This window comes from Arthrobotrys flagrans (genome assembly GCF_004000055.1).
Source record: "Arthrobotrys flagrans strain CBS H-5679 chromosome Unknown unitig_8, whole genome shotgun sequence".
Classification (NCBI taxonomy): Eukaryota; Fungi; Ascomycota; class Orbiliomycetes; order Orbiliales; family Orbiliaceae; genus Arthrobotrys; species Arthrobotrys flagrans.
The window spans coordinates 2,011,582-2,035,456 of NW_027137553.1; the positions used below are offsets into that span (position 1 = coordinate 2,011,582).

The 23,875-nt window shown below is 46.6% G+C and overlaps 6 protein-coding genes across 6 annotated transcripts; 3 read left to right on the forward strand and 3 right to left on the reverse strand.

Annotated features, from left to right (window-relative positions):
- Window positions 1–119: 119 nt before the first annotated feature.
- On the forward strand, window positions 120–1,413 carry DFL_007088 (uncharacterized protein; the record flags this gene model as incomplete). Its single annotated transcript, XM_067636615.1, has 2 exons — window positions 120–305; window positions 385–1,413. 2 exons carry the CDS (start codon window positions 120–122, stop codon window positions 1,411–1,413), a joined length of 1,215 nt encoding a protein of 404 aa, XP_067488214.1.
- Window positions 1,414–1,675: 262 nt separating this feature from the next.
- DFL_007089 (uncharacterized protein) lies at window positions 1,676–2,901 on the reverse strand (the record flags this gene model as incomplete). The annotated part of the gene is made up of 4 exons (XM_067636616.1): window positions 1,676–2,473; window positions 2,537–2,705; window positions 2,763–2,812; window positions 2,875–2,901. The coding sequence occupies 4 exons, from the start codon at window positions 2,899–2,901 to the stop codon at window positions 1,676–1,678; spliced, it is 1,044 nt and encodes a 347-aa protein (XP_067488215.1).
- Window positions 2,902–3,723: 822 nt separating this feature from the next.
- On the reverse strand, window positions 3,724–9,093 carry DFL_007090 (uncharacterized protein; the record flags this gene model as incomplete). Its single annotated transcript, XM_067636618.1, has 7 exons — window positions 3,724–4,069; window positions 4,135–7,158; window positions 7,274–8,258; window positions 8,321–8,385; window positions 8,500–8,561; window positions 8,657–8,964; window positions 9,039–9,093. The coding sequence occupies 7 exons, from the start codon at window positions 9,091–9,093 to the stop codon at window positions 3,724–3,726; spliced, it is 4,845 nt and encodes a 1,614-aa protein (XP_067488216.1).
- A 1,192-nt stretch (window positions 9,094–10,285) lies between these two features.
- Window positions 10,286–11,371, reverse strand: DFL_007091 (uncharacterized protein; the record flags this gene model as incomplete). The annotated part of the gene is made up of 4 exons (XM_067636619.1): window positions 10,286–10,903; window positions 10,972–11,191; window positions 11,255–11,293; window positions 11,346–11,371. 4 exons carry the CDS (start codon window positions 11,369–11,371, stop codon window positions 10,286–10,288), a joined length of 903 nt encoding a protein of 300 aa, XP_067488217.1.
- Window positions 11,372–12,045: 674 nt separating this feature from the next.
- DFL_007092 (uncharacterized protein) lies at window positions 12,046–13,421 on the forward strand (the record flags this gene model as incomplete). The annotated part of the gene is made up of 2 exons (XM_067636620.1): window positions 12,046–12,619; window positions 12,691–13,421. 2 exons carry the CDS (start codon window positions 12,046–12,048, stop codon window positions 13,419–13,421), a joined length of 1,305 nt encoding a protein of 434 aa, XP_067488218.1.
- A 2,828-nt stretch (window positions 13,422–16,249) lies between these two features.
- Window positions 16,250–16,990, forward strand: DFL_007093 (uncharacterized protein; the record flags this gene model as incomplete). Its single annotated transcript, XM_067636621.1, has 1 exon — window positions 16,250–16,990. One exon carries the CDS (start codon window positions 16,250–16,252, stop codon window positions 16,988–16,990), a length of 741 nt encoding a protein of 246 aa, XP_067488219.1.
- Window positions 16,991–23,875: the final 6,885 nt, after the last annotated feature.

Here is a 23,875-nt window from a genome sequence, read left to right on the forward strand (position 1 = left end):
CCCCTCCCCACCCCTTCTTATCTACCATCAACCACCGACATCACAAGGCCACCTCTATCGATCACCCCTTCCTTTTGACCACCACCGCATCGATATCGTCGATATCATTATTAAGAGATATGGCCACCACGTTCTCGCTGGAGAACAAAGCTCTCAAGCTCTCCTCCAGAGCCGACATCGAGCCCCACCTCGAAGCCCTCATCGCCAACGATGACGTCGAAGAATTCATCCTTCAGGGGAATACCATCGGCATCGAGGCCTCCCAGGCTCTTGCCGAGGTCCTCAAGACCAAATCGAAGCTAAAAGTGCTCTTCCCCTCTTATCCCGATACCCATCCACCTTGTTAATATGTAATGTGCTGATAAGGGTGGGTGTGATTTATAGACAGCGAACCTAGCGGACATCTACACCTCCCGCACGATCGACGAGATCCCACAATCGCTAGACGCCCTCCTCCCCTCCCTCCTCCCCCACCCCCACCTGACAACCATAAACCTCTCCGACAACGCCTTTGGAAAACGCATGGAACCCCAACTCGTCGCCTTCCTCTCCTCCCATTTACCTCTCCAACATCTGATCCTCAACAATAACGGCCTAGGCCCCCTCTGCGGTACGGCGATCGCAAACGCCCTGACCGCGCTAGCTTCCAAAAAGACCTCTGCGCATCCGAAATTGGAAACGGTGGTTTGCGGGAGGAATAGACTTGAGAGCGGGAGCATGGAGGCTTGGAGCAGAGCGTTTGCCGCTCATACCGGTGTTAAAGTTGTGAGAATGGTACAGAATGGGATCCGACCCGAGGGGATCTCGCAGTTACTCACGGAGGGGTTGGTACATTGTACCGATCTCGAGATTTTGGATTTGCAAGATAATACGTTTACCCTGAAGGGTGCGAAGGCTTTGGCGGCGGCAGTGGGTGCTTGGACGGTTATCAAGGAATTAGGGGTCGGAGAGGTATTGCTCGGTGCCAAGGGGACCGGTTTACTCGCTGACAAGTTGGCGAAGGGGAAGAATAAGGAGATGAGGGTTTTGAGGTTGCAGTTTAATGATATTAATAGGAAGGCTTTGAAGGGGTTGAAGGGTGCGGTCAAGGTGCTCGACAAGTTGGAGTTGTTGGAGTTGAACGGGAATTGCTTTTCGGAGGAGGATGATTTGGTCAATGAGATCAGGGATATCTTTGAGGATAGAGGGTTGGGTGAACTGGATGAACTGGATGAGATGGAGGAGCCTAGCGACGAGGAGGAGGAGGAAGAGGAGGAGGAGGAGAAGGAGAAGGAAGATGCGAGGGAGAGGATTGTCAAGGATGCCGAAGCTGCAGAGGCGGAAAACGTCCCACAGGAGAAGGATAAGAACGTGGATGATTTGGCGGATATACTGGGCAAGACTAAGATTTCGGATCCCAGGCCTTCTGCTTGATCCGTCCATCTCTTTCCTCTAGACGATCATCCCTTTTTTTCACTTCTTCTCTTTACTTTTGTTTGATACAGAGCCCTTTTTGTGTATATGCATAAAGCCTTCATTTTTTTTCTCGAAGAAACAGAATTCCACGGTTTTCGATGGTGGAATTTTCAATTAATACAATCCCGGTACCCCCGTTCTCCCATATATTACATTATCCCGTCTATATCCATTATAACCTCTAACCCAAGTCAACCCCGAATCAAGTATAAAATAAAACTTACTCCCTCCCCTCGGCCCACCCGACAACCTCCACCGCCCTCCCGTAGGTCCACATGGTGACCGCGCTCGCCGGCGCCGCCTTGACCAAACTCACCGCCAACCCCCTATAAAGTCCCCTCCACCCTTCCCTCCTCACCACCTCCCTCCCGCACCTAACGACCCCCTCGTAAACCGGAATATCACCGTGCACATATTTCCCCCTCGTGGGCCCCTGAACCTGCAACCTCTTCCTGATGGTATCCAACGGGAAAACACCGGTTTTTGCGACAATCCCACCGAGGATGCCGGCTATGGCGTCTATACTTCCCCTACCTGCTATCGAGGAGATGATCGGGTGGTCTTTTGCCGTTTTTGTGATTTCGGGGGGGAGGTAGGATGTCGGAGACGGGAGACGTAAAAGACCGGCTTTTACGCCTTCGTAGCTACCGAAGAAGAGGCCCATGTACGGCACGATCTGGATCACCGCAGCAGCACCACCTCTGTAAAACCCGCATATCCCCTCATCCCTCCAAATCCCCGTAACAGCACCACGGATACTGGTATAAACCCCCCCTCCGCTCCCACCGACGCCTTTGGAAGCAGCAAACCTGGTCCGTAACAAATCGAACGGATATGTTATCGACGTCGCAAGTCCACCCGCGATACCACCGGAGCAGGTATTTATCATCGTAACGGGGAAATGGGAGGTCAGCGGGGAGGAGGAGAGGAAAGACTGGGTTTGTGCGTATGTAAAGAATTGAGCGGCGCCGTAGGTTAGGTAGAGGAGTTCGGCGGGGATGTTGCCTTTCCAGAGGGCCTTTTTTTTTATTTAATTTTCCTCTATTAGTAAAGTATTTTACGGAGGGGAGGGATGGCGTACGGTTATGCCTTCCTCTTTGACAATAGTCTTCATGGTACCGTAGATGCCATCGTAGATCGTACCGGCTGCTACTGCTGCTGGGGTGGTAGGCGGTATTGAGGCATTGGGGAGGGGTTGGGGTTGTAACTGCAATCGTATTTTTACGACGTCGAGGGGGGCGATGCAGAAGCTATGATATCAGCTTTACTGTTTCGAAATGAAATGAAATCGCGATAGCATTTAATACCGTGAAACGACACCGGCTACGGCGCCGGCTATGATGGGCGTTGAGCTTCGCTGTTTGTTTTAAGTTGTATTAGCATTCTACCAAAAATACATAGTAAAGGGTAGTACGGTACCTTGTCCTTCTCGCGCGATGTCATCATCGGGCCGGAATAATATAATCGCGATCGTAGTAAAGATGATGATGTAGTATACGTATGACCAAAGAACTCTCCGATCGAATGGTTTCTAGTAGCACCGGGGAAGACGTGATCATGATCACCTTCTTATAAAAATTTCTTTATTAAATAAACAATAAGGAAATGTAGAAATCTTCGAACGGATATATTCGCAAGCGCTGATAACCGTCTTTTTTTTTTTTTTTTTTTTGGTTGGGAATTGTTCTGGAAGAATTAAAGGTCCGCTGGCGGCCAAGCTTGATAGCCAAGCTGGGGTACTTAAAGCTCATATAACAGGGATATCGGTTCGGTTGATATTGCAATTCTAAACTACCCATTCTGTCAAAAGTAAACTAATCTCGTGAGATATAAAAGGTCTAGTTCTATGTAGCTAGTATAATAAGTACATCCGAACGAAGTTAAGAAGAAAAAAAAGTCATAAACTCAACTGAACATAAAAAGGCATGCATGCAGGGTATTCTTTTTTTCCATCACCGGCTCATAAAAGGAAAATCCCAAATTCAAGGAAAAGAAGGCCCAAGAGATGGAGAAAGAAAGCAATCATCTCGTCATAAAACCATTATAACCCATTTTAACCTGCCAAAAAAGGACCGGGGAAAAAAGCACCCCCCTTCAAAATATACACATCCACTCACCATGGTACCCCGTAACGCAAGACCGGGTGTGCACCCCCTAAGAACCCCTCGGATACCGTGGCCTCGCCCCCCCTCACAGTATCACCGAAAACAACCCCGCCCAGCTCCCCAACGGGCCTCTCGGACTCCCCAGGCCCGTCCGTACGGCTAGTCACCGCTCCCCCCTGCCCCCTCCCCCCTCTCTGCCCTCGCTAAAGTAACTATTATCAATAGCCACGATCCAATCCATCTTCTCCTTCTCCGTCCTAGTCGCAAACCTATAACTACTCTGCGGCGCATAAATCGCAAACACGTTTTCCTTCGCCATCAGATCCCCCATCCCGTTCGCGGGTTCGTAATCAAGCGTACAATCTGACAGATTGACCGCCATGAGTTCTTCCCCCGTGACGCCGTTGTGGATGTGTAAATACGGTTTTCGGAGTTCGAGGTATTGTTTTTCCCATTTTTTGGTGGTGTCGTTGGGGCGAAAGACGTAGCCGGATTTTTGGAGTTTGGGACTGTTCCACATATCATCAGCATTCATATCTTATAACGATAAGGTATACGAGGTAGATAAACTCACTTCTTCGGAATATGCAGAGCCTCGGCCACCAACTTTGGCGGCTCGGGCTCCGCTGCCGGTTGTTCGTTCGCAACCGCCGGCACTCCATCTTGCGGAGGCTCGATATTCTGCTTCGACAGGATCCTATCGAACGGATCTCCATCCCTCGGCCACATTTTCAGAAATTTCTCCAAAATAGCTCTCTTCTCTTCCCCAAGTTCTTCCCCTTCCCCTTCCCCTTCCTCCTTATATCCATTGGACGTGGCCTTCCTGACCTCCAAATCCTCGGGCTTCAAAAACGGCTTCACAGCCTCCACCTCCGCAACCCTCATCCTCCTCCTTCTCGCCGCAAGATAATCCTTAATTATCGAAATGCCCCTGGGAGTCCATCCCCTCAACACCTCCTCCCCCTTCACATACCTCTGGCTCGAATTCATCCTCCACAGATCCCCAGCCCTTCTCGAAACCTGCGGCTTAACCGTAACCTGAAACATCCCCGCCACGGCTCCAACGGTCCTAACACTCCTGATCAACTTCCCGAATACATTCGGACTCCTGACTAGCCTCGACCGAATCTCCAAACACACTTTATGACTAAACACCACATTCTCCGCAAGCCTTTCGCTCACAAGTTCCCAATTGATCGTCACCTGAACTCTGTACTTCGGCGCGGTCATTCGATCCAATAGCACCGAATTGTGCGCACTACTATCCCACTGCGCAACAACCCCAATACCCCAACTCCCATCCTGCCCTTTCTTAACACTAGGCCCCTTCACAATCCTCAGCTCAACTTCCTTCGTCGAACTCGGCTCCCTCGCTTGCCCATCCTCCCCCACCAAACAAACATCTTTAACCACAACCCTAGCCACATCCTTAAGCGGCAACATATCCCCAGAGCTATGCACCATCCACACCTGAACTCGTCTTTGAACTCCATGGTGCAACTGAAAACTCCCCTGATCGCTCTCGCTGAGTTGCAGTACCTCTACCGATGTATACTCCCCACTCTCCTGTAACTCCAAAACCTGACATTTTGCAAAAACATCGTGCTTCTCTTCCGTATAAAACTCGTTTTCGTGTAACCTCATCCCCTTTCTCTCCATCTCCGGTTGATCCCTCATCTCATCCCAACTCATAAGTCTTTCCAAATGCATCCCCGTCACTTTCCCAAATATCGAAACCCTCAACATGGCGCCCTTAATCCTTGCGCTAAGCGGTGCGGTGAGAACGTGTGTGCTCTCGAAATTCACCGGCCCTTCGTCGAATCCGCTGACTGGAACCGTGGCGGGAGCATTATTCAACCACGGTAGAAACAGTTGTGCATGAATATCCGTCCCTTCCCGTTCCGATATCCCCAGAAGTTGATGAATAACCACATTAAACCCAATCGTCCCCTTCGGCACCTCCACGGTCGACGGTTCAAGCGTAACTTTGACAATCCCAATAACACTGCACGTATGCGGCGATATAACCTCCAAATCCAATGATTGTCTTTTCGATTGAAATATCGCCGCAAGTGGAACGTCCGAATCTCCCAGTAGCGTATAATCCGGTAATATCGGCTCGCTGAAAGGATCATTCCCCTGAACGTGAGAAAGGTAATCCGGTCTCGAAAGGTATTGATAAATCTGCTTCATCTGCCGGATCCTTAGTTGCAGCTTCTCCAACGACCAGAGATGGATCAGGTTCCTATTAAAATCCATAGCTCGAACCGCTACACACGGCTTCGGCGCTAATTCCAAGGCTTCGTCATCGTCCGCGTTGACACCGTTGATGAGTAAATCGTATGTAGAAACCGACGTATGCCCCACATCTACTACCGTAAACTGGAAGAACACCCGCTTCTCCATCTCATTACTCATAATCTGCGCCTCCTTCAACGTAGCAGCGTATTGTAGCACACACTCCGCCATCCGGACGTAATTGCTTCGTCTCCACAGCTGCGTCGCCGCCCTCGCCAGATTCTTCTGTCGCTTCGAAAGTAAATCGTTCGCGGCAGGTGTATTCCCTCTCGGCGGCGTAGGCGAAACAGCACGACTCCTAACCTGCGGAGAAAGCGACATCTCCTCCAACTTTAATTCCATCTCCTGATGTCGTCGTTCATACTCTTTCTTCTGATCTTCCAACCTCTTCTCAGCAGCCTTGAGTTCTTCTTCCATCTTGACTTTCTGCGCTTTGATCTCTTCAACCTCAACATGAGTCTCCTCGGCAACTTTTAATCGCTCTTGAAACTCCTTCTGCGCTTCAAGTTGCACCTGCAATTCCTCCTTCAACACCCTAACCCTCTCCTCCTCTTCGTCCCTTTGCGGCGTCCCGGGAACCGTCACACTCGTATCTAACGAGAAATTATCAATAGTCCCATTACTCGTATACCGTTCCCGTCTGCTATCCCCACCGGCCGTACCCGCCGAAAAGCTCGCAACAGACTCCAAATCATCATCATCGACCTTCCCTTTCCTCAAATTATACGCCTTCTGCACACCCAGCAATAGCGCATTAAGTTCTTCATCACTCATCCCATTAATCTTTATCGGATCGAGACCCTGCGCCATCAGCGCTTCTCGCTGTGCGAACGACCAGTCGATTTCCTTGTTAGTCGGGGGTACCAAGGCCGGAGAATCAGGTCTACTGCTCTCGGCGTCGGAGCCGGGCCCTCCCTCCATGAATCCACCGTTACTATTAGTATGTCGATGTTCAGCTATCGTTCCGGCTAGACTCTGTCGATGCAATTTATCCCTCTCAGCGCGAGCTTCATTCGGGTGGTTGAATCTAAATATATGAAAGTCGCCTAGGATGACTCGGTATCCTGTTCGTAATCTCTTGGGACCTTCGATACGTAGTCCGTTGACCATTACTGCGGCGCCTTCGTTTGGGATAAGTGTTACCACGTCATTTACGTTTTCGAAACGACAGTGGTCTGGGAGGATTTTGGAACCGTTGAGTTTTATTTGCGCGGTCGTGGTGGCGGATTCTACGTTGCCGACTGTGGTGTCACCGGCTTTGATGTTGTAGACTAGACATTCGGCGAGGAGGGGGTCGTCGCTGTTTTTTTATATTTGATTGGTTGGTATGTTAGATGACGTTTGTTTCTTTGTGTAACTGTAGATGGTACTTTGATAGTACATCTCAGGTACTTCTGATGTGGAGGATTTCTCACCTTAAATTGACCAAATGCGGGATCCTCTTCGGCATACTCATCCCAATAAAGTCCTTTTCAATACTAATCCCTAACTCCTCCAACGCCGCTTCTCTCTCCTTCTGAATCTGCTGCGTCTTCTCCAACTTCTCTTCCCACGTCTGATTAACCTCCTTAAGCAACTTCTCACTCGCCCCAAGTTGTTCCGCAATCTCTGCCTTTGAGACTTTGCGTACACTCCCATCCGTCGAAGTGATCGTTACAATCTGTTTTTCCAGAGGTACTGAAGCATCATACTTCTCCTCCTCCGCTCCACCACCTCCCGAAAGCTTTTGTCGTAACTGCGCAAGTTCTTCTTTTAATTCTCTGATCATCCTAGCGTTCGGGTCTTCGTTAACCACGGCATGGTTCTTGATCCTCTTCGCCGAATCAGCATATCGTAGAGTCGATAATGTTTCGTCCCAATTTATATCAGCGGGGGAAATAGCCGCAATCATTGCGGTCATGCTATTCCCGCCCAGAGAGTCCTTTAACAACCATGTTAACACCGAATCACGGTACGGCACCAAGGCTCCCTTCTTCTTCCCTCCGGAACTTAAATCCGCCAGAGCAGCAATAACCCGACCAAGCGTACTCAACGATCGATTAATCTCCGCACCTTCTTTTAACCTTGCCCCGGTAGCACCAGTGGACGTAGCTCTTTCGGAACCCGCCAAATCTACCAACGATATTCTCGAGACTTTTTCAGTGTCGAATCCCGTTTCTACATCGTGGCGTTTTTGGGTAAGGATTAATGTGAATACGGCGTGAGAGCGGGATGATGTTTCGTTCATGTTTGTGGCGGCGACGGTACGGGCTTTGTTTCCTTCGTCCATGAGGTTTTCGATTTCGCGAAAACTGGTGACGACTAGTTTTGCGAGGTCTTCGACGTAGGGTCCTAACGACGGGTGTTCGCGGACTTTGAGGGCGCCTTTGTTGGAGGGGTTTAGGAGGTCGCGGACTTTTTCTGTATACGAAGTTAGTACATTTATGTCGAGTTTTTATGCAAGAAGTAGGAAAATATCGTACCATTGTAGATTTCGAGGTAGGAGACTTCTATGGTGGAAACAATGTTTGGATCCTTTTCTGAGCTTCTAAAAGAATGGGTCAGTGGTTAGTTTATAGCTGTTCATGGAACTTTTAGAGCTATCGACGTTTCCAAGAGAACAGTTGACTAAACCCCAGCGCAGGGAATGTGAAGAGCTTACATTCTCTCGAAGATGTTCTGGCAAATCCTGGGTATTATGCCGTATTCCTCACCGTAGCCCATCTACTCTCCATACTTTATTAGCTCCAAAACATTCCCCAATCCCCCTCCCCTTCCAAAGTCCCCCAATACCAATACCACCAAAAGGAAAAACTCACCATAGAATAACTCTTCCCACTCCCCGTCTGTCCATACGCAAAAATACAATTATTGTACCCCTGAAAAGCATTGTCCAACAACGGACCTCCCAAATCCATAAACAAATCATCTTGACCAGCATAATGACCGTCACTCCTGTCGAAACTCCAGTATGACCTATCGAAATTAAAAACTTTGGGGCCGTCGGCTTTTATAGCTGTACTGGCGCCCTTGCGGGGGGTAGAGGAGTCGGTTACGCCAGGTGGAGGGGTTAGGATCGTTTGGCTGCCTTTCATTTGTACTATGCATTTTGCGCCGCGGTCCTTTTCTGTTTATTTTATTAATATTTTGTTAATGAGGTATGGGCGAAATAGTAGGTAAAAGTAGTGGGGAATGACGTACCTCGCGAGTTGAAAGGCCGTACACGGACGACGACTTTGATGTTTCCGGCGGACATGGTGGGTGGGTATAGTCGTGAATGATATGGTAATAGTAATGGTAACGGTAAAGCAGAATAGAGCAGAGCTAGACCCCCAAGCTTAGCGCTTGTAGGTTAAACGATAGAAAGCTTCGCTAATAGCTATGGTAATGATCGTGGGTAATCCGATACAAGTCGCTGAAAACGAATGAAAACTAAGGGTATTAACGATTAAGTGGTGCCGGTGGGGAGAAGTTGCCAAGTTTATAGACGATGATCGGTGTAAGTGGCAGTAGTGGCGGTAAAGTAGTAGGTAAAATAAGGAATAAATATAGCGACGGGCGGTAAATAAGTAAATTAATTGATTGTCGGCGCTGCACCGTACCCACACAGTATCTTACCGTACAGGACAGGCGCAGGTACAAGCACAAGTACTTTTCGAGGGTTCGGCTACGTTGCGGCGGGCGATCAAGTTCTATTCATGGAAGAGGGCAGGAAGAACATTGTCAGTTTTATAACGAAGGGCGGCGGAGGGCAGCTCGACGATCGAGGAGACGAGACGAGACGTGTCTATGGAGATGGTATGTGTCCCAGGAGAAATTAATTAAGGAAAGGAGCCGGGGTAGCTTGACTAATAGCGAATTAGACTGAGCTGTTTGTTAGCCTTTCTTTCCCTTCAGCGGCTTTCGACAGGCATCGATTCTTCATGGGTATTACTATTATTATCACTTCAGTTATAAACATCACGACGAACTAAGGTTTTGTATGGGCGATGTGATGGAAAATAATAATTTCAAGACTTCATTTAATCCGGTGCTTCCGGGCTGGTTCAGGGTTAAGTTAAGTTGGGTTTTTGTAGGGCTGTTGGCATGCTAGACTTGACGTCTGTCAGGGACAGGCACCACCTCCGGACACTGGCGAGCCGAGGCTCTTTGCATTTGCTTTTGGCGCCCCAGCCACATGATCGATATGATATAAATCACCACCACCCCGGATTCTGTTCGCCAGTTAGTAGATAAGCATGAGTAGATTATTGTCATTCAATACGTAAACCAAGATTGGCCATCTTGGTGGTGTGTGGTGGTGGATGCGGTGGTTTGTGGCACTTGTTATCCTCTCCACGAAAGCTGGATAATAGTAGTAGTAGTGGTAGTGGTAGTAGTAAGAGCATTCGTAGTGGTAGTAGTGTATCCTCAAACAGACAAGACAAGACAAGAAATCAGACCCGCTACTACGCCGTATCCATCCTATCGTCATCGTCTCTCTTCTTCTTGCTGCTTTCGCCGTCCTTGGGTAGTAATGGTGCACTCTCGTCGTCGTCCTTCTTCCCGTCTTCTTCCGGCACCGTTCCCAAACTTGCGGGTGCGGCTGCAGCTTTCTCCTTCTCCTCCTTCTCCTTTCTCTCCCTCTCCTGTCTCGAATTCTCTTCCTCCAAACTCATTCTCAGCGCCAAGGCCAACTCTGGATCAAGATGCGGGTCAACCCCAAAGTCGAATCCACCAGCACCACCGCTACCGCCAGCACCGCTATCCCCGGGCCCTCCGACTCCCATTCCGCTGTCGTCGCCCAATATAGGCGTAGTAACCAGCTGGTCGCTCAGCAGATGTGGCCCGGGTGGAATTGTGGCGAGATGTGAGTTATCGGATGCATTAACGTTGGCAATAAAGGCTTCTAGCTTGCTCGTGTTTTCGGCTTCTTCGCCAAAGTTGATAAAGTCGATAGCGATCTGGTTCTTCTTCATCTTCTTGGCCAGACGAATCAGACTCTTCTCGTCTTCGGCGATCGGGGAACCGACAAAGGCTATTATCCGTTGACGTTGGGATTTATTCTGGCGGTGTTTCAACGCGAGCTACCGGATATCCACGTATTAGCTTTAAGCTTCGATGTAACAAGTTGATCAATAGGATGATGACGTACGCCGGCGACCTGAATACCCGTGGCGAGATGACAGCTACCGCTGATCTTAGTAGAATGCAAACCAGACAGTATCTTGCCAAAGTCTGCAGTTAATGTGGCGAGGACCTCCGGACCTTTCCCACCCATGGACATGAGACCGACAGATGACTCCGGGTTGGCCTGGGTTTTAGCGGAGAAGATGAGGGAGACGGCATCGACCTGGGCCTCGAAGCGAGATGGGCTATTATTACGTGTCAGAAGGTCCGAACCGAAGAAGATATAAGGGACGTATGGAGTGGCTTACGTGTAGTCGCCATTTCTGCTGTTTTCGCTGTTATCGACGCTGTTTAGACAGTTAGTAGGATTCTGTAGAAGAAGGATGGAGAGATACGCACATTATAATCGTCGCCTCGAGCACCATGATGACGGTATTTTCGTGTTATGGAGAGGTACGGCTAGGAGAATTGAGGGATGGTGGGAGAGGAAGCTATTCGTGATGGAGCTGGGATGGGAGGGTGGTAGTGATGATGGTGGTTGTTGAAGGTGGGTCGGTTGGGTGGGTGCGAGTGGTGGTTTGGAGGGCGTTTGAAGCTCTGGTTGGACTTACAGGGGAGCAACGCACTATCTATTCCACCAGCCACGGTTGTCTGCCATTGTAAGCACAGCCACGACTGTATATATACCACTAGCCACAGATAAAGACATATCGACATGTCAGACAGACAGAACAAATCTAAGTGATCTTCTTTGCGGAATCATGATTAGATGAAGATTAGATCTATGGATCGAGGATCTCGATTAATATCAGTCTAATAGATCCAGATTAGATTGGGCTGTCGGAGATAAAGATCGGATGTAAGGCACTCCAGTTTAGGTGATTTCCATTGGGTGGTTTGTTTTGATTCGCCTAACAACAACAACAACAATAACACCGCCATCGTTCAATACTTCAACTTCACTAACTGGCCCCAACCTCATCCAGACCAATATCAATATCATTCTTATAGACATATACCACCATCGTCACCACTTAACGCGTCTCTTCAACGTGTCTATAAGCTACCTAATCTACATATCTAAGTATTCGGTACAGTAATGCCTCCTCTCAGACGCAAGAAGAAGGGCGAAGACGACCTCTCCTCCGACACGTCTGCACCCTCCCACGCTCGTCCCACCACAACAAAGCCGCTTGCGCCTTCAACCTCCTCCAACATGCGCTCCAACCCCCTGGGAAATAAGGCCACCCGTCCCATAAACTCCAGAAACTCCCCTCCCCTGGACTCTTCCCTTTCCAAATCTCCCACAAAGCAATTCCAACCTTCCATCATCCGTCAGAATTCCAAACCAACTCCCAAACCTCTGAATAGACCAAATCTCAGCATGGCTGTAGTCACCCCTCAATTGCCTTCCGACAGGCACATTGGACCATCTTCACCGGTCTCGCCGATCTCTCCTATCGCCCATGAGCTTAATCAGATTTCGATAAGGGCCATAACTCCTCCGAGCCTCCCAGAGTCCCGGTTTGTCCCTCGTGAAGAAGTCAGTGACAATACCACCCAAGCCATTATCCCTCAGACTCCCGGCACGGAGATGAGACGTCGAAGAGCTGGTACCCGCAAGATTTCACGTTTTGAGAAGGACCGTCTGATAGAGAATATCAGATATGAAGGTACTGACTACCCTCAATCCCTTACTTCTCCTTCATCTTGTTTGTAAAATTTTGATACTAACTTTAATCAGTGCAACGACGTGCAAAAGCGTTGAGGCAGCGATATACCCTCCAAGCGGAAATGCTTCGCCAAGGGATTGAACTTCGTGTCGGCCGGATCCCTTACAAAATGCGCAACATGAAGATGGGTGATCTCTACGACCAGGCTGTCGCCGCTGCCCAACCAAAAATGCAAGTCGAAGCCCAGGAGGCCGTAAAGGAAATCGAAGATGTCCGTCGTCTGAGTGATCCTCAACGACCGGCTTCGCCGCTCAGGGTACCCAAGAAACGTGCCTTGTCTCCGGTGAAGTCTTCGGAACCAATTAGAGCAGCCCCTCGTCAGCCATCACCCATCAAATCCTCTTCTCCACCACGCGCAATTCCTCCGAAATCAACAATTAAACTGATCCCTCGAACATCTCCTCCCACTCAAACCTTCAACCCCCCATTCCCCACTTCATCACCCGTCAAGACCGTTCCCTTCTCAAAATCAATGCCGACCCTCAAAAACAAACTCGCTTCCTCCAGCAAACCTATTGGCTCTGGTGTATCCACACCAGGCCCAACTGCTCTTCGAACGGTTGCGTCCACAATAGCAAGAACTCCCGGATCAGCCGTCCCTGCTATGAAGCCGCTCGTCGCTGCCACCAAGCCAAAGGTAGTAAAGGGAAAGACAACAACTACCAACACTACCACAAATCCCGGCGGTCCTACCCCAGTGGCTAAGAAGCCATCGGGGAGGTCATTGAGGTCACGGAAATGAATACCGCTACTGTATTCTTGAGAGCTAAAAACAGTTAGTCTGGAGAGCGTCGCAACGCATGGAAACACTATAGGGATACATAATCTATTAAGTCGAGAAAGTCACCAGCCCTTCCTCGCCGTCGCCTCCTCGCAGATTATCGGAACATTCCCGGATAATCAAGAAGCATCCGAGGTTAACAATTCGCCGAAATTCCTACGATAATATACGTATGAAGATCGTATAGCATGTCTCTGTCGTTTCGCTTACGATGATGATGGTGGTCATTTATGACACTAGACACCTAGCTACTTGGGAAATAGGACACCGGCGCTTCACGGTTTGGACGGTACAGAAAAGCGGTATCGAGGATGATCGTCTTCATAATCCAGAGTACAGATCATAGTCTACCCTTGAAAGGAGGCAAGACACCCTAAACCTCGCAGGTTACTACAGCCTCTCAATCTACTCGGCATAGGGAACTACGATATGACCCATCTATCTGTTTATTCTCTCTTAGCTTCGTAGCTACCTAGCTTTTATTTCTCTCCCTCTTCTTTTTCACGACATATAATGGATACCTCCCACGAGTCACATTCATATTGGCGTTCATTGTTCTTAAGGCGGGGTTCGGAGTTCTTTTAAATTTAATGTACATACCCTTTTTTTTAGCGCGTTTCGTCTAGGCGTGATGTTTGCATTTGCAATGTTGATAGCAGGCGTTTAAACTTTTCGAAGGGGTTGGTGGATGAGTATGTGTGGTAGCCATTTAATGCAAAAGAAGTTTACAGAGCTATTTAGTTGTCTCGTACCCAAGAGCTATTATACTATAGACACTGGCAAAAGAACCCTAGAGCAGTCTCGTAACTAAACTGTGCTTGAAAGAACTTAAGGCATGGCTCGATTACTTGAATAGCTACTATGGGATCCTTTTTTTTTGGTATAGATTCGATAGATACAAAATAAATAAATGATGGGGAGGTTCAAGTAAATTTAATGCCTCACGAAGGGAAACTTGATTAACTTCACGGCAGAGGGTCTAATAGTAGCATACTATTTTCCATCTATCCCTAAGTACCTAACCAACTATAGCCATTAATTCTATTTTGATATATATTCACCTTTTATGTGGTAATGAATCTTGAAGGCTATTCCTAACTCGGTCAGTTTGGTTTAGCCTCGTCCGGTTATGCAATGTGCCTGTGGTGTAGTTATTCGCATAAATATAGGCGAATCGTGTGCGACTGCATGTGTATGTGTTAATTTGACATGTCGACAGTTAAGAACTCAAGTACTTCAGAAATTCAAAATCTTACAGGCATTGCAGGCTAAGGTTCTCCTTACTAGTCTATAATACTACTTGCTAGCCGGCCGGAAACCTAAATAAAAGTCTCTACAATGTTTAGATATATCATGTTGTAAGATGCAGCTGCGAAGGCGAAGAGGTGAGTGAATGCGGGGTACCGGTTCGAGCTGAAGAATATTTCATCAGAAAAGTGATAGAGCTAGATCGAAGACGATGTGTAAATCCCTTTCCGTTTTGGAGGATCAACTTCCGCCCGATGCAGATGTTTCGGCTTTCGTAGCTGAATGTTCTGGCATACATTTCATCCCGAGTGCGAGACTTGCGTAGCATGCATATGCATTGGTTGGTTGGAAATTAATATTGGGATGGGGTAGATGAAAATGGTTCCGGATGAGACTTTTGCAAGCAAGGATGTTTAGCTTTGCAATGCATATGTGGTCTCTATCCCAGATACATATGCATAAAAGAAAGAGGGGTGGAAAGGAGGGGTATTTCCGAGCCCGCGAGGAATTTGCGACCCAACCATCCAAACATTCATCGGATACTGACATAAGTGCCATAGGGGGAACCGAGAGTTTTCCAGGACGAAAACCCGTCATAAGACGGCCTTCAAGGCAATTAATCAACGCGCCCTATACGCCCTATAAAACAGCTTATCATTATGATGTGATCGACGTAAATTCTAGGTTTATAAAGCGGACCCCAAATCCCGTAGACGTATGGTAAAGATATAGCGACGACACAAGCTGGAGATGCCACTTTAGATTACGTATACTGGAGCCACAGTATCAGAATACTTACTATGCCGGTAAATGATCAACTTATCGATCGCGATCGCAAAGCAGGTTGTATGATACAAAAATGTTATTAGTCCGGAAGGACGGGCACGGGTCGCCTCGAAGCCAAGCGGAGGAGCTAGCGGGAGCTATTAATGCAACTTGTCTGCATGCCAGAAGATATCATTCGTCACTATAGCTTCAGCTCGGTGGGGTCAGCGCCCGTCTTGGAACCAAACTACTTCAGATCTGTAGCTCTGTGTTGGCAATTATGCCCGTCTAATTCCATATCCGGACAACTTGATATAGCTATCACACCTTGTAATTAATTCTGCATCCCATAGGTCAGTTTCTTGTATTGACACTGGTGCTAGGATAGTATGCATATGTCGAAACTCTCAAGGGGGAAGCACAAAGTGAAGATCTCGAGGGTCTTAGTGTATAGTATCGTGATATTATATCGAATAAAACCAACCCCGCACAGGCTGTTGGCCGCAGTCGGAGGCAAGAAGTAATGATACGGAGGGGTTTTTCCTTCTATAAATAAGACGGCAAGAATGTCTACTAGACCCTCGAAGCTGGCCTGTTTACGAGACCAGAGAATACCAAAACTCAGAAATACACAAACCGAGCTTTATCTCCACAAACTCCCCACTTCGAAAGCTCGCATAACTCATATATATACCTTCTTGACCTCAGCTTTAATTACATATTACTATCCTTCCTCTACACTCGGTGGTTGCGGCACCTGCCCTAGTACAACAACCATGCCCATTAATCTTCAAAAATTTGTCCTAGACATCCAAGCCGGCGCTGCGGGATCTAGGGCGTATCATGCCTTGATCGTGGATATGCGTGCAAAAGCCAAGACAGGCCCATTAGTCCACGATCTCGGAGTCCTCCCCGCCGAAACAAAGAACCCCACAGACTTCCTTGATGTCGAACTAAGAACGGGAGCAAGTACGATCACGGCAAGGTTCCGAAGAGACAATCTATACATGATCGGATACCTACCCAGCACCCAGTCTCAGTGGTATGAATTCTCAAATAGCACGAACACTCATCTAATCCCAGGGTCCGAATTCTTGAAAAACGACGGTCACTATACCAAACTAGAAAAAGCCGCCGATGCAGCAAGAAGAGATATCGAACTGGGCGAGCGGCGAACCGCCGGAGCTGTCGACTGCCTGGCGAAACCGGATGCGCCAAAGACGATAAAGACACACGCGCGTTCGTTAATCGTCATAATTGAAACGATAAGCGAGGCCATGAGATCCACTGTTGCATGCGAGTTCATTAGAAGTAAATGGGAGAATAGTACGGCCGGCAAGCCAACGCAGCGGATTATAATCCTCGAGAACAGCTGGGATCCCATTTCCAAGGCAATTATGGACAACCAGACCGTCACCGATCGTACGATCGCAACTGCGATAACTGACGGTGCAGGAACGCCAACTCTTCAAGATTGTATCAATGTTACTGGTGTCTTGTTGCGCGGAGACCATTAGGCTGGTCGCTACCCATAGATACTACCAAAATCATTATCGGCGGGATCGATGGTTGTGACACAGAATAGTTATAGGGAATTATCACGGCGGCGGAAAGGTGTGTGCAGTTACTGTTTATATATTTATGTTGCTTTCTAGCCAACGTTCTCCTATAGTTTATTATGTGATGGACTGATACAGAGTGATCCGGAAGGGTGGAAGTTGTAGCTGGTTGTTATTCGTATGTAACTAAAATTTCGAGAACTATTCTATTTTGGCTCGTTTGACTATTGCTACCATTTTCAACCAATAAATCAGCCTGAGTATTCGTTTATCATTTTAAAATCGAGATTCCATCTACGTTTTGAAGCAAGCAGTCGCCAAAGAGTGTTGCATGTTGTATTTCCGATTTTGTATTCGGGCGAATTTACTCAGCTTAGTGACGCCCCATATGCATCCGAAACAAACCACTCTCCTCTGTGTCTGGGTCTAGCGAACTTTATAGCCAGAGATCCTATCCTTAAGGAGCGCGAAGCTTGCTTCGAGTCCGGCATACCTTATATTAGTCTCCCACAACGTTTGCTCTAACCACTTTCGGAATAATACAATATCCAACGTTGGCAACACAGCTGGAAGGCATTGGATATATCTCGGTCAGAAGGGTACATAAGGTCCTTTGGCTTTACGAGTGAGGAGGAACCATGCCATAGGAAGTATATATTTTTTAACGCAGTCGCTCGCTATTCAGACTTTTTATCTTGTCTTTGCTATAACCTATCATAGCGGCTCTAGATTACTATAATCTTACCAATGTTGAGGCGGTGACTCCAGATACAACTCTGGGCGTCTAAAGTTTTATACGACCAGTTGAATCGTTATTGTGAATTTTTATTGGTCTAATGTTAATTGGAAAATCCACTACATTACTTTAACTACTCGGTATGGGAAGAAAAATCCCTTGGGGTGGTTACCGGCTGCAATGCTTAAATATTGTATACGGTGGTATCTGCTGGCAAATTTAATTTTGGATCTCATTTGCATCTACCTAGGTGCTTGAATAACTGGGAACGGGACTACTTCAATAATATATGAAGGGTATGTTGTGAAATCATTTATCACCCAAAGGCTAGTTGGGTGGCGCTTTTAGTTAAAAAATCCAGCCTAAAATTTGTATCCGGATGCGCTAGATTTCGGCGAGATCAGACCCCCATCAGTCCGAACGTAAAAGAGTCTCGATTTCCAGAATCTAGGCCCCGTTTTGAAGCTCAAAATTGTCATGTGATTTGCTCTCAAGGTAGAGCGGATGTTAGATCTGGAACATCCCTATGTGATAATTACCCATTGCGATATTCCGCATACCATCACATCCTAATATCACTGTCAGTGTAATTTAAAAGCCATCGAATGAAGCTTCTCCAGACTTTTATGCAACCTAGATCTCCCTAACCTACTGAAACATTCTAAATTCTATTTCCGACACTTAATTTACTTGAGTACATAAGTACCCGTGAATGTATAAGTTCATGAAGCGGGATTATATCAATAAAACGTTCCGTAGTTCACGTGCACACAATTAATACAAAATGGAAAAATCTAGATTACCAATAGTTCGAGCGCTTTTTGAACCAAAAACCCCCACAGTAAAGATTAGAATTTCGGAAGAGAAAAGTTTTATTGCTAACTACTAGTAAATAGCAGGCCCGCTCATTTAGCCATTGACTTTTTACCCTTGCGCCTCGTCTGGTCTAGGTATAGTTAACTATCTCGTAATCTCGTTCAAGAGGTCCTAATTGGGAATATGTCACGTGCGCTGGTGATGGTATACCGGAGTCACATGTTTAGTTCCGTCATGCTTTTAGATAGATGGTTGCAGCACGTGGAATGTTGCATTTTTTGGAAGACGAAATTTCGGGATCCTTGGGACTGACCTCTTAATCGATTCCGTCCGGGCCTGTGATCTATTGGAAACCCGAATTTTGTGGGTATAATTTCGGAACTTGAAGAGAATTACCAATTCCGTGGAATGTCCGATGCAAGGTCTACCGGGTTAATCGGTCGTCTAGCTAACTTTGATATACGAAAATACTTCCGAAACGTCGAGACTTGGTCGAATGTTCCTGTAAAAGGTAGATGATACTCGTACCATATGCATATCGAGGAATTCTCGTGTAGACATGGAAAGTTTATATAAGTGGGTGGGAGCTTGAGACAAAGACTCGAGCCTTCTACACTGCAGAATCGTATCAGAATAAGTTGTGGAGGGGAACGGCGCTATTTCTTCGCTTCTCCTCGCGATGAACTAGCTCGGGGCTTTCCATTCCATCACCGATTTGCATATGCGTGGTTACGCTTTAGGTATTTCAGCGTGTAAGCCATTAATTTTGCGGCAAACGGCGTCGGTTTAGATCGAGGTTACTACTGCAACATTAGATACCGACATATGCAATGCAAAGTTATCTTAAACTAAACCGGTAGCCAGTAAAAGAGCTAATTCTCGGAACGAAGAAAACTATCTTAAATTTTAAAAATCGCTCGTCCCATCGATGGAAGCAGGATGGCCCGAGCTTAGGGAAGATCCCGAAGGTTTGTGCCGAGACTAGCTGATAACCGGCCGGACGGGTACGTAAGTACTTTGAGTGGTTTCCGTACTTAATTTTCGAATCGAGAAAGCAAGGGAGCATTGGCATACATGGCTGCGAAAAAGGAGTCAAACATGCATAGAGCCTGCAGATAGACATTTAAGGGTACAGGACACGATGATGACGATTACAGGTATACATACTTTTATGATACATCACATTTTGTCAGCCGGGTTTCTGTGATATCATAGTTGAGTTAGATACCGTTGAAGATTTAATAGACTATAGAAGAAAAGAGAGAGTGGAATATTGACCTCTCCTTGACCGTGCCTGTTTTGTGTGCTGGTACACTGAATTCAAGAAGCCTAGGTCTATGTACCTGCTCTATACAGAGAATTAAACCAGTCTAGCCCAACATTTTCAATTCTTCGAGTAAGGGGAGTAAAAGGCTGCGTTCCAGTCGCCTGGTAGATACCTCTATAAAAATGCCTCAGCATTCGGGTTATGGAGTTACTATGTAGATACTTGTGCCTATATATATATATTTTAATATCTACGAACCTCAACAAATCAACAAGTACTATACAGGTACGTATACACCCTATATTCACAGACAAACGTAAACTCATGAGATCAAGAAGTCCATGTAGCTTGAGCTACCCTCTACCCGCACATAACCGTTCAAATCCTCAAGGCTTAAAAATCCTGCTTTGCATTCTGGAAAACTCCGAGGCCTTATCTCCTATAACCCACAATTGTGTGCCTTCGCGGTGTCAAGCACATAGCTCTGGAGATCTAGATCGCAAATAGATCCACAGCCTCCAATAAACAACTTCGAAAATAGCTTAAACTGACGACAAGCACGAGCTCAACAAAACCGTCTTATGCGGATCCGGGATTCCCGGAAAATCCACATTCGGCTGCATTATCCTTTGTGGCATTGAAAACCGGCTTTCCAACAGCAGTCGCAGACACTTTGGCAAACTCTATTCCTATTCAGCTAGGAAGCTCCTGAATAGGAGGTAGAGCTGTAAAAGTGGCAGACTATAGATTAACGCACTGGCCCTGTCGTGTTGTATACTGGGTAGAGAACGTGGGGCCCAGGAACTAGAACTCCGGATCGGGATACGTACCCTTCATGGGCTTCATAACTATGTTCTTCAGCTAACCAAAATATTAAAAAATACATCTGTTTTTTCCTTCAAACAGTTTGTGGAAGCCCTTCTCAGGCCTCTCGAGCCTTTCCGTCCTAATCCCGACAAAGCCGCCAACGGAAAACCTCTACTGTCTTGTCATCATGCATGCACGTTCCGAAACCCGCCAACGAAGCTCGAATGTGCACAGACGTGCATTAACACCACAAACACCCTCACACGCATCGAAAAATGCAGCTAAATTATGTATCATGGGTTATCATCTGATCGATCTCGTGTTCGGCGGCTCGTCATCTGCGTTTTTTTTCTAATGTTGTTTTGCTTTAAACTCAGGTATAAACCGACTGCTAGCTACATACATTCCTGCAAGAACGTGCATGCTCATTACATATGCTGTATCCCGTTGCATGGAAGTGGGTAGACTGTGATGGAAGGGGGGAGGGATTTAAGATCCTTTGGGGTATCTGGAGCGGAATGAATCAAAATGAAATGTAAACAACAATGCACCTGAGTATATGATGTGGGGGCAATGGTGGAGACTGTTCATGAGGCGTATATGTTTTACATTATTGTGTATTTCCCGGACGGTACAGGGAACTAGGGACATATGTCAAGTCAATAAATGTGGGGATTATGGAGCACCAGTGGTATCGGTACTCCCGTTGAGAAGCTGGGATGATCCTGTTCGAGATATCCGTACGAGAACCTTGAGAATAATTATCGGGAGGCTTTTTTCTCGATTTGCCTTTTCTTTAACACCGAAGGGATGGGGTTTTAGAAATTGGAATCTGAAAGTCAAAGTTAAGATTTAAGTCAGGGTTTTTGTTTATTTTTTTGCCTTCATTTTGTCGAGATCAATTCGATGTTTTGGCGAGATTGGGGGTTGTTCATTAAGGCATCGATGTGTCAGTATTTTTTTTTGGTGTTTTCGAGGATCACATTCGACGAGGTTAGGTTGGGGGCCAGCTTTGTACAACCATCACTAGGTTGTGGAAAGAACCAATCATAATCCACTGTCTCCAAAGAGTCAATTGACACCAACCTGCCGCTTGACGCCCACGTACATAGTGTATGGCAAAATTGAAGCCGTGGCGGTCGATCCTTAGCCTCGAGAATTCAATATTCGAAATATGACCTACTAGCTACATCTGCACTCGGAATTCGGAAGTACTGTTTCCCCACGTTTTGATCAATATGGTCTAATTCATTATAATTGTTACTACGAAGATGGATAGTGGATTCAAATTACCCAGCCGCTGACTGCACGTGTGCGCTATACGTTTTTAATATAACTACATTAAGTATTTAAGACTTCTATTATGGCTAAGTTAATATGTATAACGGGATTATCCGTTACACAGAAGACTTTTCATTCACCATATTTATATTAAATTAAAGTAGTGGCAGTGTTGAACTAAATCATACGGTATCAAAGCTCATATCAGATGAGTCTTTCAACAAAGCCGAAATATTAACTCGATGTTGAAAGTGGTTGCTGTAACTGCATATGCGGTTCCAATGGCCCGGGTTCATCTTTGAAAGCTTTCGTGCAACACGAGGGATCTAATGTTAGATTCATGATTTATAGTGAAGAGAATCGTGGAAATACAGCCCGAGCCTTTTTTTTTTTCGAGGTCGTACGGCACCATGTCAGTGCGCTTGCATAACCATAACCGGGAATTGCACCCCCCAATGTGTGTATCCTCGATGCGAAATTGTTTGATCACGCTCCTTCGGCTGATGTGGAGCTTTACGTATTTTCTTATCCCGTTTATGAATTTTTTCTGTTTACATACTAGCGTGACCTTTTTGTTTTGTGTTTATGATTGTATTTTATTTTTCTTGGGAAGTTGGGATTGAAGCTCGAAGATTCGAAAAAAATGCACGCACGCACACACGCATTATGCAATGCGACTGCGGACCGAAATTGCAAATTTATTTGAGGATTTACATGGTACGTACCGTGGTTGACAAACATGTCAGAGCTGGAATCTTAAATTTCTTTGCAAAATTACTTGTTAAGACGAAGAAACAAAAAACGAGGCGGTCGGCTTGCAAGCTCGGGACATGGGTTATATAATTATCGAATTTCGATTGTTGCAGGGTCTGCCGATTTTATTTGGAACAGTTGGGAAGTATTACCGAGACGTCGAATACCAGCATGACTTTCGGTCTTTTGAGGATGATTACTTGCATGCGTATACGTGCAGATACATTGGTTTAAGGCTGCCGTCGACGATCTATTTCATGGATATGGATATGTTGTCTTGAGGTCCCATTCACTGAATTAAGCAATTCGAAGATTTCTTTCGATAAACTTCAGCCAGCCAGCAAGTCAGCCCTGCATGTAAGGCAAAGCGGCACATCTTGCATCTCCATTCAAGGTTCTTAGGAAAAATATTCCGACTCATCTTCGCTAACCCTCCTCGATACCTTTGAAAGTTTATGTACAATCCTATCCGGGAAGCTAGCGGAAAAAAAAGACGGCCTCAAGAGTTTGGACAAAATAAGGATAGTAAGGTGGAGTTCGCAAGACGTTACAACAGTCGCTTCATGCCGCCTTCGTATCGTTGCAACATCGAAGAAGGGCTGTTAATTGCAATTCATTATTATCGATATCGGAGGCAAATGCCTGCCCATATCCGAGCCATGATAACGAAACGGTATTATTTTGAAACCTCTCAGAGAAAAAAAAAAAAAACTGTAAAATTCCCACTTTTGGACATCTTCCGTGTCCCGAAATTGACGTCTCGGCGAGAAAGGCCCGGATTCGTCGGGGAACAGGTACAAGGCTATTCTTGAAGAATAATTAAACATGTCGCTATTGGAGCTTCGTAATCAAGGCGGATGGAATGGCTTAATTCTCCTCCGAAGGAGATATTTATACATACGCATAGTACATTCGTTACACGCGCACACTCTCTCACGTGAAACTCTCTGCAAGGGAAATCTGGGGTGATTGTTCGTATTCGCACCCCACATCTGACCAAAGCGTAGAGCTAACCAGTTTGATATTATACAATCGATAAGACATCTCCGATATAGGAGGACGATGTTAGCCACGTTTTTGACTCTGAGACTCCTGCAAAGCTCAATTACGAATTCGCTCTTTCCGTCGGAAGAAGAGGGAGTTATCTATCAAAGGATCCAATTCGATCGAAAAATGGAGTCTG